Source organism: Hemitrygon akajei, chromosome 8, assembly GCF_048418815.1.
Source record: "Hemitrygon akajei chromosome 8, sHemAka1.3, whole genome shotgun sequence".
NCBI classification, from domain to species: domain Eukaryota; kingdom Metazoa; phylum Chordata; class Chondrichthyes; order Myliobatiformes; family Dasyatidae; genus Hemitrygon; species Hemitrygon akajei.
In genome coordinates this window covers 152,909,506-152,927,722 of record NC_133131.1, presented here as the reverse complement: position 1 = coordinate 152,927,722, position 18,217 = coordinate 152,909,506, and the positions used below count along the sequence as shown (strand labels likewise).

Genomic DNA, 18,217 nt, shown 5'->3' with positions numbered 1-18,217 from the left:
GGCGGAGCTGTTCTCACTGACAGGAGAAGGGGCAAAGGCGGGCCACTGGCACCTTAAAACCAGTTGCTCTGGGCAGATGGGGCTCATTAACCACAGATGGTAGCTCATCTAGGAGAGGGAAAACCCCGACTTTAAACCTCCGCTGCCTTGCAGTTATATCCGCTCACGGGAAAGGCTTTGGGAGTAAACTCCGAGGAAAAATCCGGAGTCGGAGTGCCGAAGGCGGATGACTGCTGTACCCAGCAATGGCACAGCAACTCCTGCGATGCTGCTGGCACCAAACTGTATCGACTTTCGTCATCCTTTGGACCTGTCATCAGCATGGAGAGGGGGGTCCCACTGCATGGGCAACAGACAGATCTCTATATCAACTCTGCCCTGGCTTGTGCCCTGGAGAGGCCACTCCCCAGTGACTACCAGAGGCACAGTACCCACGGTCGACCATGACCGACGGAGGCCACACACCATGCAGAGCATTCTAACTGGTTGCATCACTGTCTGGTGTGGAAGAGCCACTGCATGGTATTGGAAAAAAAAACTGTTGCAAGTTATAAACTCAGTGAGCTCCATCATGGGCACCAGCCTCCTCAGCATCCAGGATGCCTTCAAAGGCTACAGCCTCAAAATGGCGGCATCCATCATTAAGGAGCCCCCTCACCCAGGACATGCCCTCTTCTCATTGCCGTCATCAAGAAGGAGGTACAAAAGCCTGAAGACATACACTCAACATTTCAGGAACAGCTTCTTCCCTTCCACCATCAGATTTCTGAATAGAGATTTAATCAATTAACACTACCTCAGTATTTTTTCCTCTCTATATGCACCACTTGCTTAATTTAATTTTCTTTTTTTATATATATACTTTGTATCGTAATTCATAGTTTTTATTATGTATTGCTATGTACCGCTGCTGCAAAATAACATATTTTACAACACATCACTGTCTGTATCACTTTTAGTAAGGCATTTGACAAGTTCCACACAGTAGGCTTATTCAGAAAGTCAGAAGGCATGGGATCCAGGGAAGTTTGGCTAGGTGGATTCAGAATTGGCTTGCCTGCAGAAAGCAGAGGGTCGTGGTGGAGGGAGTACATTTGGATTGGAGGGTTGTGACTAGTGGTGTCCCAACAAGGATCGGTTCTGAGACCTCTACTTTTAGTGATTTTTATTAACGACCTGGATGTGGGGGTAGAAGGGTGGGTTAGCAAGTTTGCAGATGACACAAAGGTTGGTGGTGTTGTGGATAGTGTAGAGGATTGTCAAAGATTGCAGAGAGACATTGATAGGATGCAGAAGTGGGCTGAGAAGTGGCAGATGGAGTTCAACCCGGAGAAGAGTGAGGTGATTGAATTGAATTGAATTGAATTTTGGTTTATTGTCATTTAGAAACCACAACTACAATGCAGTTAAAAAATGAAACAACGTTCCTCCAGAATTATATCACAAAAGCACATGACAAAACAGACTACACCAGAAAATCCACATAACGTTTGGCAATACCCAAATCCAGAGTCCGGAGAGGCTGCTGCGTATTAATATCGCGCTACCATCTTAGCGCGTTCCCTACATACACTTTGGAAGGACAAACTCCAAGGCAGAGTACAAAGTAAATGGCAGGATACTTGGGAGTGTGGAGGAGCAGAGGGATTTGGGGGTACATGTCCACAGATCCCTGAAAGTTGCCTCACAGGTAGATAGGGTAGTTAAGAAAGCTTATGGAGTGTTAGCTTTCATAAGTTGAGGGATAGAGTTTAAGAGTCATAAGGTAATGATGCAGCTCTATAAAACTCTGGTTAGGCCACACTTAGAGTACTGTGTCCAGTTCTGGTTGCCTCACTATAGGAAGGATGTGGAAGCATTGGAAAGGGTACAAAGGAGATTTACCAGGATGCTGCCTGGTTTAGAGAGTATGCATTATGATCTCTTTGGAGAGAAGTAGGATGAGCGGAGACATGATAGAGGTATACAAGATGTTAAGAGGAATAGGATAGAGTGGACAGCCAGTGCCTCTTCCCCAGGGCACCACTGCTCAGTACAAGAGGACATGGCTTTAAGGTAAGGGGAGGGAAGTTCAAGGGGGATATTAGAGGAAGGTTTTTTACTCAGAGTGGTTGGTGCGTGGAATGCACTGCCTGAGTCAGTGGTGGAGGCAGATACACTAGTGAAATTTAAGGGACTACTAGACTGGTATATGGAGGAATTTAAGGTGGAGGGTTATATGGGAGGCAGGGTTTAAGGGTTGGCACAACATTGTGGGCTGAATGGCCTGTACTGTGCTGTATTGTCCTATGTTCTACATGCCAATGATATGAAAGTGACTAGCCACAGTCTTTTCCCCAGGAGAAGGGAGTCTGACACAAGAAGATACAGCTTTAAGTCAAGGGGAAAGATTTAAAAGGGATATGAGGGGCAACTTTTTCACACAGAGGGTTCAAAGTAAATCTATTAGATCGATGTTCAAAATTCAAAGTACATATTATTAAAGTACCTACATGTCACCATATACTGCTCTGAGATTTATTTTCTTGTAGGCGTTCTCAGAAACAAAGAAATACAATAGAATCAATGTAAAACTACACACAAAGACTGATAGACAACCAGTGTGCAAAAGAAGACAAACTGTGCAAATACAATAAATAAATAAATAAACAAATAAATAGATAGACAGAGAGACAAACACTGAGAACATGAGTGGTAAGTGTCTTTCAAAATGAGTCTCTCGCCTGTGGAATCAGCTCAATGTTGGGGCGAGTGAAGTTATCCACACTGGTTTAGGAAACTCGTGGTTGAGGGGTAATAATTGCTGTTGAACTTAGTGTTGTGGACCTGAGGCTCCTGTATCTCCTGCCTGACGGCTGCAGCGTGAAGCGAGCATTACCTGGATGGTGACGGCCCATGATGACAGATGCTGCTTTCTTGTGGCAACGATGTGCTCAATAGTGGGGAGGGCTTGTCCTGTGATGGACTGGGCAGCACCTACTACTCTTTGTAGGCTTTTCCATGCTAGAGCATTGGTGTTTCCAGACAAGGCTGTGATGCAACCAGTCAGGCACGGAGTGGTGTGCGTTTGGAATGAGCTGGCAGAGATGGGTACATTTAAAAGACATTTGGACAGGTTTAAAGAGACATGGGTCAAATGTAAGCAAGTGGGACTAGCTCAGTTAAACCACTTGGTTGACTTGCATGAATGGGGCTAAAGGGCCTATTTTCTGTGCTATACCAATCTATGACTAATAGTCAATGTAGCTTGCCCATAGGGTCTGGTTGATATAAGTATTAGTGATAGAATCTGGGGAGGGTGGGGAGAAAAAAGTGGGATTAGTGCAGGATTAGCATCAACATGTGTTTGATTAATGGCAGTGAGTGGGCAAGATGAAGGACATACTTCTGTGCTGTATGATCCCATAACTCCAAGACCACACAAGAGCATGTTCTCACCACAGACAGTGGCTGAATATTTCCAGCACCTTCTGCTGTCATTTCAGATGCATCGTTTACATCTGTGGCAGACCAAAGGAACTACTGTCTCGAACTAGAACTACCCCAGGCCTCCATCATCTTGTATGTATTCAGGGTCACTAATTATTTTAAGAATTATTTTTATGAGAATTTGAAATGCTATGACGTGAAAGGCTATGGAGTGCCAGCTAGGAACCGATATCGGTATACTGCAGATAAATACTTGCTGGTCACCATCGATAAGTATGAAGTACAAAGTAAATTTATTTTCCAAGTACATATATGTCACAAGTATTATACTGAGATTCATTTTCTTTCAGGCAATCACAGTAGACTAAAGAAATACAATAGAATCAATGAAAAACTACACTTTGAGCAGGAGTTGTCTTTGGTTTTAATGCTGTAGTCAAGTCCATTTTAGGTTTGGTTTTAATGCCATGTCACTGCTATGGTCTAGCTCATTGACCAACATGGCAGACTGTCCTGTCATGTGTTTGACAGGTTGGGAGTGCATTCAATGATTATTCACACTATGATTAACGGAAGGGCCCCTCATCAATCCGAGAGGTTACTTCCATAAATGATTTAACACTGACATTATAGTAAACTGTCTACACATTTCTCTGTCAATTTTCCCTGCAATAAAGCCATTTACCGGCTTTCACTTTTTAAAGGTTATTGTTCTTTTTTGGTTCTAACAGAGCACAGCATAAACTCCTTGCAAACATGTAGCGCGTGTGGGGCGGCCCATGTTTTTTCTGTGACTATTAAAGGACACAAGCTACCCAGTGTAAACCAATGAAATTAACTTGGTCTAAGCCACTACAAAAACAAACACAGAGATCAAGGAAAAGATCTATGCAGTGTATCAGCTCGTATGCAACACAACGTCAGTTTGCATGTGACATCAGCTTTCCAGAAAAACAAACCCAAAAAAAAAATCTTGTATACCAAGAAAATAATCACTGCAAGTTCACAAGGGCACAGACAAGTTAGTAAGTTGGCAAATGGCTCCACAATTGGTGCCGTGGGAGACAGTGAAGAGATTAAGGCTCTAGGACAGTGTTCTAGGATCTAGGCCGGAATCTAGATCAACTGAGAAAGTGGGCCAAGGAATGGCAGATGGAATTTAGCTTGGATAAATGGGAATTTATGTATTTTGGGAAATTATTCCAGGACAGGACTTACACAATGGATGGAAGGGGAATGTGACTTTAAAGAACAGAGAGACGTGGGGTCACAAGTACATAGGACCCTGTAATGGAAACAGAGGTAGAGAAAATTGTGAATACAGTGTATGACATGCTTGCCTCCTTTGGACAGGGAACTGAGTACAGCAGTTGGAATGTTATGTTACAGCTGTGCAAGATGTTGTTGTGACTGCACCTGATATATTATGTACGATTCTGGAAAAGATGTGATGGAATTGGAGAATGCCTAGCCATTTACCTTGTCAAGCCCTGTTGGGATGCAATATGTCTGAATAATCATTCTTCTAAACTCCAACGAATGCAGGCCCAAACTCTATTCTAGCTTCCTTTGATGCGATAACTCTCTCCTCCCAGGAATTAGCCTGGTGAATCTTCTTTGGAATTTCTTCAAGACTACTATATACTTCGTTAGGTACAGGGACCAAAGCTGAGCACATTATTCCAGGTGTGACCTCACTCTAAACACCCTCTGCAACTTCAAACAAAACCTCCCTATTCTTAAACTCCAAACCCTTCACAATCTGTTCAGCTTAGTTTTGTTCACCCACATTAATATCTCCCATAATCCTAAAGCTCCAGTGGGTCTTTAATCCACTTCATAGTGATAAATGTCCGATTTATAGAGGTAGTCTGAAAGTGCAGATTTTAGCATTGAAGTTGATTAAATATTAGAACTATCCACCACATAATGGATTTAGCAATTAAAAGATTTTAAATCATTAAAAACTGAGAAGGTCAAGGTTCATGCATTTGAACTGTGGCATGATAGATGCAGACCCACTTCCTATGGGATTGAGTTGAATGATTCTCACCATCACTTTGATGGTGATAAACTGCTTTGTATTCATTCTCTAGCTAAAGTCACTCATCATCCTTTGCAGAAGCTGAATAAACAGACATGAGGATAGATTTTAAGACTTCCAAATGTCTCCTTTTAACACCGTGTATTGTGTAAACGTCCCTTACTAGCAATTTTAAAATAATTTGAAGCTGCAGACGGTTGTAGACTCAGCCAGCTGCACTATGGGCACTAGCCTCCGCACCACCGAGGACATCTTCAAAAGGTGATGCCTCAAGAACATGGCATCCGTCACTGAGGACCCTCCAGGACCATTGAGGACATGCCCTCTTCTTATTACAACCTCAGGGAGGCACAGGTGCATGAAGATGCACACTTGACATTTTCGGAACAGCTTCCTCCCCCTCACCATTAGATTTCAGAATGGGTCATGAACCCATGAACTCTACCATACTATTTTGCACTCTTTTCACACTATTTATTGATTTTTTTAATATACCTTATTGCAACTTGTGGTATTTTTATGAATGGCCATGTACAGCTGCCACAAAACAACGCATTTCATGACATGTGTCAGGAATATGAAACCTGATTCAGATTCTGTATGTACTCCATTTGTCTCCTTTGGAAGACTTGATCAAAATCTTTTCAACTGTATTCATTTCTGATTTTGAAGTATTTTGTACTTCTAACAATAAGCATAACTCCTCAAAGTTGATATTGCATTATTTTTGACCTTGAGTCTAAAGATTAAGTGTTGAACAAATTAACATGTGATTTAGAACTCACTTACCTGTCCATCATGTTTTCTCCAAATGAGCTGCCTAAATTAAACACGCCCATCATTATTTTTAAGATGCAGAGGGACTTGGGAGCCCTTGTGCAGAACACCCTAAAGGTTAATTTGCAGGTTGAGTCGGTGGTGAGGAAGGCAAATACAATGCTAGAATTCATTTCAAGAGGTCTAGAATATAAGAGAAGGGATGTGATGCTGATGCTTTATAAGACACTGGTGAGGCCTCATCTTGAGTATTTTGAACAGTTTTGAGCTCCTTATTGTTAGGGTTAATGTTAGGGTTAATTCGAGACTGCCATTACAGGTCAGGAGTGGCTCACGTAATATTAGGAGACCGGAATGCGAGGGGGGGGGGAGAAGCGAAACTGGGGATTCCGCTACACCGAAACTACTAGTGTCACGCGATTCAGTAAACAAAAGAAACAGGTAACTCGTGAGTGTATGGCATCGGGCCAATAAGATGGACACAAGTGCCCGATATTACCTAATATGTAGCGGGGGGTTGTGCTGGGGGGAAAAGGGGTATAAATAAGAGCAGATTGTAAGGGGAAGACGGAACGTGCCTTCTCCAGCGACTCCGTGGATTCGCTGTGCCAGTTACGAATTCTGCAATAAACCCAAGTTTTGTAATATTCCGGTGTTGGTTGTCTCTCTTCCTAAACGAACACAGGGCAGAATTTCAAGCCCAACATTATCTAAGAAAAGATATGCTGGCATTGGAGAGGATTCAGAGGAGGTTCTCAAGGATATTTCGTGAATGAAAGTGTTATATGAGGAACGTTTGATGGCTCTGGGCCTGTACTTACTGGAATTTAGTAGATGAGGGAGGATCTGATTGAACCCTATTTGCCTTACAGACAGACAGACATACTTTATTGATCCCGAGGGAAATTGGGCTTCGTTACAGCTGCACCAACCACGAATAGTGAAGAAATATAGCAATATAAAACCATAAATAATTAAATAATAATAAGTTAATCATGCCCAGTGGAAATAAGTCCAGGACCAGCCTATTGGCTCAGGGTGTCTGACACTCCGAGGGAGGAGTTGTAAAGTTTGATGGCCACAGGTAGGAATGACTTCCTATGATGCTCAGTGTTACATCTCGGTGGAATGAGTCTCTGGCTGAATGTACTCCTGTGCCTAACCAGTACATTATGGAGTGGATGAGAGTCATTGTCCAAGATGGCATGCAACTTGGACAGCATCCTCTTTTCAGACACCACTGTCAGAGAGTCCAGTTCCACCCCCACAACATCCCTGGCCTTACGAATGAGTTTGTTGATTCTGTTGGTGTCTGCTACCCTCAGCCTGCTGCCCCAGCACACAACAGCAAACATGATAGCACTGGCCACCACAGACTCATAGAACATCCTCAGCATCGTCTGGCAGATGTTAAAGGACCTCAGTCTCCTCAGGAAATAGAAATACCTCCACCATTAGGATAGAGGTATATGAGGCTGAAGACACACAGCAACATTTTAAGTATAGCTTCTTCCATCAGATGCCCGAACAGTTCCTCAACCCATGAACACTTCCTCGTTATTTGCCTGATGTCCGATTATTTTTGTAACTTATATTAATTGTATGTCTTGCTGCTGCCAAACAATAAATTTCATGACATATGTCAGTGATAATGAATCTGATTCTCATTCTGATGTTGGCTTGGTATGAAAGCTGCTCCCCCCAATACTGCAAGAAATTGCGGAGAGTTGTGGACACAGCCTAGTGCATCACAGTCACCACACTCCCCTCCATGGACTCTGCCTACACCTCCCTCTGACTTAGAAAAACAGCCAACATAATCAAAGTCTCCTCCCACGCAGCATTCTTTGTTCTCCCCACCCCCCTTCCTCCCCTGGCAGAAGCTACAAAAGCTTGAAACCCCACTAGGCTCAAGTTTATATCCCACTGTCCTAAGACTATTGAATGGAACTCTTGTAGAGTAAAGCTGAATGATGAACTCTTAACCTCAAAGCATACCCTGCCATGACCTTGCATCTTACATTCTGCCTGAACTGCACTTTCCCTGCAATTGTGTTTTGCATTCTGTTACTGCCTTTCCCTTGTACTACCCTCAATGCTGCCCTCAGATTTCTGAATGAACACTGTTATGTGTGAAGTCAAGCAGAGCTGCAGAACGGATGCTGCTAAAAAGAGAGAGATAAGGGAGAGCCATTCAAAAATGCTAATGAGAGAGACAGACACATAATTCAGTATTTTGGCGTCTGTAGTGATACTGCCACGGACACTTTGCTTTGAACATGAATTGCTCATTAACACTCCTGCTGAGACAAAAGGAAGTGGTGAAGTTTGATGGACAGGTGATACCCCATGGGGGGGGGGGGGATAAAACAGCGGGTTTGCTAAGGCACCGCAGACACGCCACGAGACCCTGAAGAAAGTGTTGTGCCCCCACAAGTCGGTTGGAGTTTGGAGGACCGATTCGCGGGACTCGGCCAGAGGCGCTCAGGGTGTAAAGATACGACTGGTGGGGACCTGTTGTGTGTCCACCCTTGGCTGGGTGACGGGTTCACCAGGGAAGAACGGTCGCATCTAGAATGGAGGGGTCACAGTCGGTGACCACAACGGGACAACGGTTGCATCTGGAATGGAGGAGTCACAGTCGGTGACCACAACGGGACAAGAAGACATCGGAAGGGTTGCCTGAAATCTCAGCTGTATCTCTCACTCTCTCTCTCTCTCCCCAACGGTACCACAACAACTACCTCGAACTACTCTAAACTGAACTGAACTCTGCTTCACTTAAAGACTGATCATTTACCCCTAGACTTCGATAGAGCTTGGTTGATTCCTATTCCCATATCTCTGTGTATATGTGTATATTATCATTGCTAACCTGTTACATTTATATCCTTGCATCTAGTGTACTGTATTACTTAATTTACTAATAAATGTTATTAGTTTCTAGTGATTACAGACTCCAACAAGTGTTCCATTTCTGCCGGTTTGACAACCCAGTTACGGGGTACGTAACAACACCACCTCACTAATTTTTTGTTCTCTTTTTGCACGACTTACTTCATGTAATTTAATATATATCAGGAACAAGGGGTCATTTGGCTCACTTCCGTTCTTGTTTCCTGCGCTCTGACATTCTCACATCCCTCACCTCTTGTAGAAAACCTCTCACTTTTCAAGCCTTGGTAATTAGAGACCTTTGTAAGAGGAGGTAACAAACTTTGTGCAATACTCCAAATGAGGTCTATTTAAAGTCTTACACCTCTTCACTTTGGTGCTTGTATTCTGTACCTTCTTTTCTATAGCCCATTAAATAAATAATCTGTGACAAGAGGAAGTTTGCAGTTGCTGGAAATCTGAGCAGCACACACGAAATGCTGGAGGAGCTCAGCAGGGCTATGGAAATGAGTACAGTTGACATTACGGGCCAAAACCCTTTGGCAGGACTCAATTTGCTGAATAGATTTGAGAGGCCTGATTCTTCAAAATTTCATAATGAGTTTAAACATAGAAACATAGAAAATAGGTGCAGGAGTAGGCCATTCGGCCCTTTGAGCCTGCATCGCCATTCAGTATGATCATGGCTGATCATCCAACTCAGAACCCTGTACCTGCTTTCTCTCCATACCCCCGATCCCTTTAGCCACAAGGGCCATATCTAACTTCCTCTTAAATATAGCCAATGAACCGGCCTCAACTGTTTCCTGTGGCAGAGAATTCCACAGATTCACCACTCTCTGTGTGAAGAGGTTTTTCCTCATCTCGGTCCTAAAAGGCTTCCCCTTTATCCTTAAACTGTGACCCCTCGTTCTGGACTTCCCCAACATCGGAAACAATCTTCCTGCATCTAACCTGTCCAATCCCTTTAGAATTTTATACGTTTCAATAAGATCCCCCCTCAATCTTCTAAATTCCAGCGAGTATAAGCCTAGTCGATCCAGTCTTCCTTCATATGAAAGTCCTGCCATCCCAGGAATCAATCTAGTGAACCTTCTTTGTACTCTCTGTTTGTTTGTTTGTTTTGCTGCCGGTGTATTTCTCTCTCAAAGAAGGCGTTAAACCCTGTCTAGCTGTTCAGTGGAACATACACCTGGAAATGAATAAATGTAAGCAGTTTGCAGCACCCCACTTTCAAATAAAACTCCAAAGTGAAGATCGGAAGTGTTCAGTTAAGTCATTACTCTCCATGGGACGTGCCAGTTGTCACATCAGCGGTCACGTTCTGTTGCTGTGTTTACCAGAGAACCCCAGAGCAGAGAGCTGGGCTGCTGTGGACATAAAGTCCCACAGGGGATTGTTCTGACCTAGAAAATGAATAACCAGCAGAGACTTACATTGCCAATGTTATAGATAACCTCAGCACAGCGAGGGTAATTTGGCTCAGAACTAATTTCTAAATGTAGTTTTTAAGCTGATTAAGATACATAGATAAATATTTATTCCTTTTGGAATGCAAGTAACTTACTAAAGTGTGCCAAATTTTTTCTTTAAGCATAGCATTTCAACTCTGCAGTGTAGGTCAAGTTTACACATCTATCATTTCATATTAAATTAATTCATTATATATAAAGAACTTGGGAGTATTTCAATGTAATTTAGCTGTCTCAGCTGCAGAGTTTTACTAACAGTAAAACCCTCTGCTCATTCTTTCTGCTAATAACATGTGCATAGTCACTTTATAAGTTTACCTTCCTTGTAAAATTACATATTAAAATGGTGTTGTGTGGGGGACTTATGCTAATTTCCATGGATGTTGCAAGTAATGCTATGCTAATATACATGTAGTACAATGCAGCATGTGTTATTCCCAGATCGGCTGTACAAAATAGAGCTCAAAGGTCATGTAATGTCAAAGAGGTTTCGTATGTCAGCAAAGCCTCTAGCAAGATGTACTATGGAGAGCATTCTAAGTGTGTCACTGCCTAGTATGGAGTAGCTAATGCACAGGATGGTAAGAGGCTGCAGACTCAGACAGATCGATCACGGGCAAAAAGCAAGGGTTCCTCGAATAAGAAGGCGGCTTCCATCAATAAGGGATCTCGCCATCTGGGACATACTGTCTTATTATCACCAGGGAGGACACAGAAATAATGATGTAGTATTCATTGGTTCGTTGCCCATTCAGAAATCTGATGGCAGAGGGGAAGAAGCTGTTCCTGAAATGTTGAGTGTGTGTCTTCAGGCTCCTGTACCTCCTCCTTGATAGTAGCAGTGAGAAGAGGGAATGTCCTGGGTGATGGAGGTCTTTAGTGATGGATGCTGCCTTTTTGATGCATCACCTTCTGAAGCTGTCTTGAATCCTCGGGAGGCTAGTACCAATGATGGAGCTAGCAGAGTTTACAACTTCCCGCAGCTTTTCCTGATCCTGTGAAGTGGTTTCTCCATAGCAACCAGTTAGAAAGCTCCAAAAGACCATAGGACATTGCAGCAGAATTAGGCTGTATGACCCATCGTGTCCGCTTCACCATTCCACCATGGCTGATATATCATCTCTCTCAACCCCATTCTCCTGCCTGCTCTCTGTCACCTTTGATGCCCTGATTAATCAAAAACCTTTCAACCTCAGCCTTAAGTATTTGCTATGACTTGGCACGCACAGCCATCTGTGGCTATGAATTTCACAAACTCACCATCCTCTGGTAAAGGAAAATTTTCCTCATCTCCTTTCTAAATGGGCATCTCACAAGATCTTGCTGAGTAGACTCATACGATACGGGTGGGACCTTGTCAAAGGCCTTCTGAAAATCCAAATAAACATCAACTGACTCTCCTTTGTCTATCCTGCCTGTTATTTCCTCAAAGAATTCCAACAGATTTGTCAGGCAAGTTTTCCCCTTTAGAAAACCATGTTGACTTTGGCCTATATTATCATGGGACTCCGAGTACCCTGAAACCACATCCTTAATAATTGACTCCAGAATCTTTCCAATCACTGAAGTCAGGCGAACTGGCCTATGATTTCTTTCTTTTGTTGAGTGGAGTGACATGTATTATTTCCCAATCCTTTGGAACCATTCCAGAATCTAGTGATTCTTGAATGATCATTATTAATGACACAACAATCTCTTCAGCTATCTGTGTCAGAACCCTGGGGTGAGGTCCATCTGATCCAGGTGACTTACCTACCTTCAGAATTTTCAGCTTCCCAAGCACGTTCTCTTTATTAGTAGCAACGACGCTCACTTCTGCACCCTGACACTTCCACATTTCTGACACACTGCTAGTGTCTTCCACAATGAAGACAGATGCAAAATACTTTTTCATTTTGTCCGCCATTTCTTTGTCTCCCTGTACTACCTCTCCAGCGTAATTTTCCAGCGATCTGATATCAACTTTTGGCTCTCTGTATTTATCAGATTTTTTTTGTATCCTCTTTTATATTATTGGCTAGGTTACCTTCATATTTAATCTTTTCTCTCATGGCTTTTTAGCTGCCTTTTGTTGTTTTTTAAAAGATTTCCAATCCTCCTCCTTCCAACTATTATTGTTATATGACCTTTCTTTGGCTTTTATGCTGTTTTGACTTCCCTTGTCAGCCACAGTAGCCTCATCCTCCTTTAGAACTCTTTGGGATGTATCTTTCCTGTGCCTTCTGAACTTACCCCAGAAACTTCAGCCATTGCTATTCTACTGTCATTCCCACTAGTGTCCCCTTCCAATCAACTTCGGCCAGCTCCTCTTTCATGCTTCTGTGATGTCCTTTACTCCACTTAATACTGATACATTCAATATTAGATTTTCCTTCTCAAACTACAGGGTGAATCCTATCATTATATGATCACTGTCTCCTAAGGGTTCCTTTACCTTAATCTCACAAATCAAATCTGGGTCATTTCATAACATTCAATCCAGCATTGCCTTCCCCTAGTAGACTGCTCTAAAAAGCAATCTTGTAGGCATTTTACACATTCCCTCTCTTGGGGTCCAGCACCAACCTGATTTTCCCAATCTACTTGAATATTGATACCCTCCATAATTATTGCAACATTTCCCTTTTTATATGCCTTTCTAACTCCTGTTGTAATTTCTGGTCCACATCCTGGCTACTGTTTGGAGGGTTCTACATCTTCTAATCCTATGTCATCTCTTTCTAAGGATTTGAATTTTTAACAAAAGAGCCACCCCACCCCCTCTGCCTACCTGCCTGTCCTTTCAGTACAAGGTGTATCCTTGGATGTTAAGCTCCAACTATTATCTTCTTTTAGCTACGAATTAGAGATGCCCACAGCATCATACTTGTCAATTTCTCTAACTGTGCTAGAAGATCATCTACCTTATTCTGTATACTGCATGCATTCAAATGTAACTCCTTTTGTCCTGTACTCATCACCCTTTGCGATTTTGGCCCCATGTTACAGTTTAACTCATCTGACTGACTGCAATTTTGCCCTATTATCTGCCTGTCCTTCCTCACAGTATCACTACACACTGCATCTACTGTAGTTGTATTCCAATTGCCCCATTTTCAGCTGTGTCACTCCTGTTTGCATCCCACTGCTAAATTAGTTTAAACTGTCCCAAACAGCTCTAGTAAACATGCCCACAATGATACTGGACCCCCTTGGGTTAAGGTGCAACCCATGCTTTTTGTAGATGTCATACCTTCCCCAGAAGAGATCCCAATATTCCAGAAATCTGAAACCCTGTGTCCTGAGCCAGTTCTTCAACCACATATTCATCTGCCAAGTCATCCTATTCTTACTCTCACTTGCACAGGCCAGAGCTTACTACCCTGGAGGTCCTGTTCTTCAGATTTCTACCCAACTCTCTATATTCTCTCTTCAGGACCTCCTCGCTTTTCCTACCTATGTCAGTGGTACCAACATGTACCACGATTTCCAGCTGGTCATCCTCCCCCTTTAGAATGCTGTGGATCTGATCTGAGACATCCCTGACCCTGGCACCTGGGAGGCAATATACCATCCGGGTATCTCTTTCATGTCTTCAGAAGCTGCTTTCTGCTCCTCTGATTATGGAATCCTCTACCACTACTGCACTCCTCTTCTCCCTCCTTTCCCTTCTGAGCCTCAGAGCTAGACACAGTACCAGAGAACTTGTTGCTGTGGCCTCCCCTGATAGGGGACGCTCCACGGTACATCTGTAGAAACTTGCAAGTGTCTTTGGTGACATATCAATTCTTCTCAAACACCTAATGAAATACAGTCATTGGCGTGCCTTCTTTGTAATTGTATCAATATGTTGGGCCAAGGTTAGATCAACATATCACTCATAGGAGGTACAGGAACCTGAAGACGCATACTCAATGTTTTAGGAATAGCTTCTTTCCCCTGAAAGGTCCATGAACCCACAGACACTAATGCACCATTTAGCTTTTGAACTATTAATTTATTTATTATTGTAACTTAATAACAATTTTTAAAGCCTTGCACTCACTGTACTGGCAAATTTTGCTCCACTATAACATGACCTCAGAGTTCAGTAGGACTCTGCTTTGGGCAGAGATGCTCTCAGAGAAAGAGAGAATGATGGTGCCTGTGAAGTTTGAGAGGACAATGTAACATTGGAGGTGAGCACCCGAGGGTTGGGATCATGATGACTGAACCTTGACCTGCAACAGAGATCAGAAGTGACCCCTATAGATGGTGATGGACTCAATTGCTGTTGCTTAACTGGGAAGGGATGTGCAGTCTGAATAAGACTGGATCAGGATCTTCATCCTCTATTTGAGTCCCATGCCATAGGCAAAAATATAGTGTTGGCCTTAGGCATCAACATGTCTTCCAAGGTGCTTGACATCATTGGTGCACACAAACAGCAGGCTCCATATAGAGAAAGTCCGAAAGACCATAATACATAGGAGCAGAATTAGACCATTTGACCCATCGAGTCTGCTCTGCCATTCAATCAGAGCTGATTTATTTTCACTCTCAACCCCACTCTCCTGGTTTCTCCCCATAATCTTTGATGCCCTTACTAATCACGAACCTATCAACCTTCATTTTAAGTATACTCAATGATTTGGCCTTCATAGTCATCTGTGGCAATGAATTTCACAGATTCACCACCCTCTGGCTAAACAAATACCTCCTTATCTATTCTAAAGGGATGTCATTCTATTCTGAGGCTGTGTCCTCTGGTCCAAGACTCTGCCACTCTTGGAAACATCCTCTCCACATCCATCCTATTTAGGCCTTCCAGAATTCTGTAGGTAGGCAATCATATACCAGCAGAATTCTGGTGCACTTCCATGAAGCATGCATGTGGGAAGTTAATGAGCATGGTTTGCATCAAGATTCATGGAAAAATTCTACCAATTACCGTAGATTCCAGATTATAAGCCGCTACTTTTTTCCCACATTTTGAACAGCTTTGAACTCTGCGGCCTTTAATCCAGAGCGGCTAATACATGGTTTTTTTTCATGCCGCCTCGTAAACATTTTGCCTCGTAACAGTAGACCAATAAAATTGATGAGTAGTTCACAGAGGTCCAATGAAATTGTACGATAAATCAAGCGCACTTTCACAATTAAATTATTGTAAATCAGTCATTTGTACTCACCCTCATCAACATGGAAAACACTCGAAGAAAAGCAAGACCCGAGCGCGTCAGACCCGAGCGCATCAGACCCGATTAGACCCGATCGCGTTACGCGAGCGCGTCAGACCCAAGCGCGTCAGACCCGAGCGCATCAGACCCGATTAGACCCGATCGCGTTACGCGAGCGCGTCAGACCCGAGCGCGTCAGACCCGAGCGCATCAGACCCGATTAGACCCGATCGCGTTACGCGAGCGCGTCAGACCCGAGCGCGTCAGACCCGAGCGCATCAGACCCGATTAGACCCGATCGCGTTACGCAAGCGCGTCAGACCCGAGCGAAAACGCTGCTTTTAAGTTAAAGGCGATCAATAACTTTTCCTGGTAGGCTGCAGTATATATATTTTTACCAGTCGCTAGGAGATATTGGAATGTTGTTCGTGCTGTTCAGTAAAAAAGTATATGCAACGTAATTTGTGTTACCGATACGTATGTATATTTAAAAGTAGCGGTGCGGCCTAAAATCCGGTGCGGCCTTTACAATTAAAAAATTGATTTTATTTCTAAAATTAGAGCCAGCGGCTTTTAATCAGGTGCGCTCTGTAGTCCGGAATCTACGGTAGCTCATTGCCCCATAGAGAGAGTTTCCCACATCATAGAGAGTTTCTCACCCATTATACTTAAAAGAATGTTAACAAAGATTTGCTGTGACTCACCAGTATTATTTCATTACACTGATCAGTAGCATCTTCCGAGTACAGTATCCTGTCCTTCAATAAAACAAACACTGCCCGCAAAATGAATGATAAAAACATATTCAGGTGGATGTAATTCCGTGTGCAATGAAGTTTCCTGTATTGAAGGGCAGAAAATGCAGAAAGAAATTGGTTAGCTGAAGGGTATTCCTTTTACCTTGTTTTTCCAATGGCAATTACATTTAAGTTTATTACTGCCAAAATTAAAATAATTGTCACTGAGATTTGTGGTGCTAAGAAGACTCTATTAATACAGATCTACAACATTTGATGTTACATGATGAATAGCAACGGCCATAATTTTGATTATCTTCAGCAAGTACTATTTTAACTTGGGAAACAAACAGCAAAACTGCTTTGGTAGCTTTTTAGTACTCTGTAGTGTTGCTTATAAATCAGGTTTAAATGGGAGAATTATGTTACATAAATCATTGACCAAAATTATTAACTGCCACAGTAATGAGCTAACACTTAACACTTTATGTGCCATTCATTTGTATTTTATTTTAACTGAGGCTTTAGCCAATTTACATTAAATAGGTTACAAATGATGCAACAAAATTGTCATTTTTTAATCAATCTCAAAAGAACAAGGAAATTGATCCTGCATTTGAGTAGCACCTTCCATGACTTCAGGATGTGCCAGAACATATTAGAAACACTAAAGCATACTTTAAGAATCTTTCTAAACAGGAGAACTGGGAGCCAATATCTCCGTACAACAAACTTACATACACTCGGGGGTCAGTTTATTAAATACACCTGCTTGTTAATGCAAACACCTAATCGCATGGCAGCAACTCAATGCACAAAAGCACGCAGACATGCTGAAAAGGCTCAGTCGTTGTTCAGACCAGACAAGAGAATGGGGCAGAGATATGATCTAAGTGACTTTGACCGTGAAATGAGTATCCCTGAAACTGCTGATCTCCTGGGGTTTTCATGCACAACAGTCTCTAGAGTTTACAGAGAATGGTGTGAAAAATATATTTAAAAAAACAACCAGTGAGTAGCTGTTCTGTAGGTGAAAATGCCTTGTTAATGATAGAGGTCAGATGAGAATGGCCAGACTGCTTTAAGCTGACAGGAAGGTGACAGTAACTCAAATGACCAAGCATTACAACAGTGACGTGCAAAATAGCATCTCTGAATGCACAACATGTCGAACCTTGAAGTGGATGGGCTGCATCAGCAGAATTTCAAGAACGTACACTCAAAGTCCACTTTATTAGGTACAGGAATTAGCTAATAAAGTAGCCCCTGAGTGTAAGTACCACTGGGTTACTATGGGAGGCAAGGAGGGAGATACCCGGGATGCTAATGAGGAGTTTTGTAATGAGGTACCAAAATGAATGTCCTTTATATAAGAAGGGCAGCAGGACACGGCTCAGTATTTAATACAATTATTCCTTCGATTCTGATCAAAACGCTCCAGAACCTGGACCTCTCTAGCTCCCTCTGCAACAGGATCCTCAACTTCCTAACTGGTAGACCACAATCTGTGTGGATCGGAAATACAGTCGGCCTTCCTTATCCGCGGGGGATTGGTTCTGAGACCACCCACGGATATCAAAAATCGCAGATGCTCAAGTCCCTTATTTAACCTGAATCAGTGTGGTGGTCTTTAGGACCCAGCGGAACCCTGGACTTTATTTAACACGGTCAGAGCGGTGGGCATTAGGACCCAGCATAGCTCTGAATCTGCAGTGTTCCTGTTCA

The 18,217-nt window shown here is 42.8% G+C and overlaps 1 protein-coding gene across 3 annotated transcripts in view; it reads right to left on the bottom strand.

Annotated features, from left to right (window-relative positions):
* The window catches only part of LOC140732348 (vasoactive intestinal polypeptide receptor 2-like), a 152,019-nt gene that overhangs the window by 35,337 nt on the left and 98,465 nt on the right, over nt 1-18,217 (bottom strand). For all 3 annotated transcript variants that reach the window (XM_073054860.1, XM_073054862.1, XM_073054859.1), the window contains one exon: nt 16,460-16,595. In XM_073054860.1, coding sequence (XP_072910961.1) covers nt 16,460-16,595 — 136 coding nt within the window. The remainder of the gene's footprint in view (nt 1-16,459; nt 16,596-18,217) is intronic.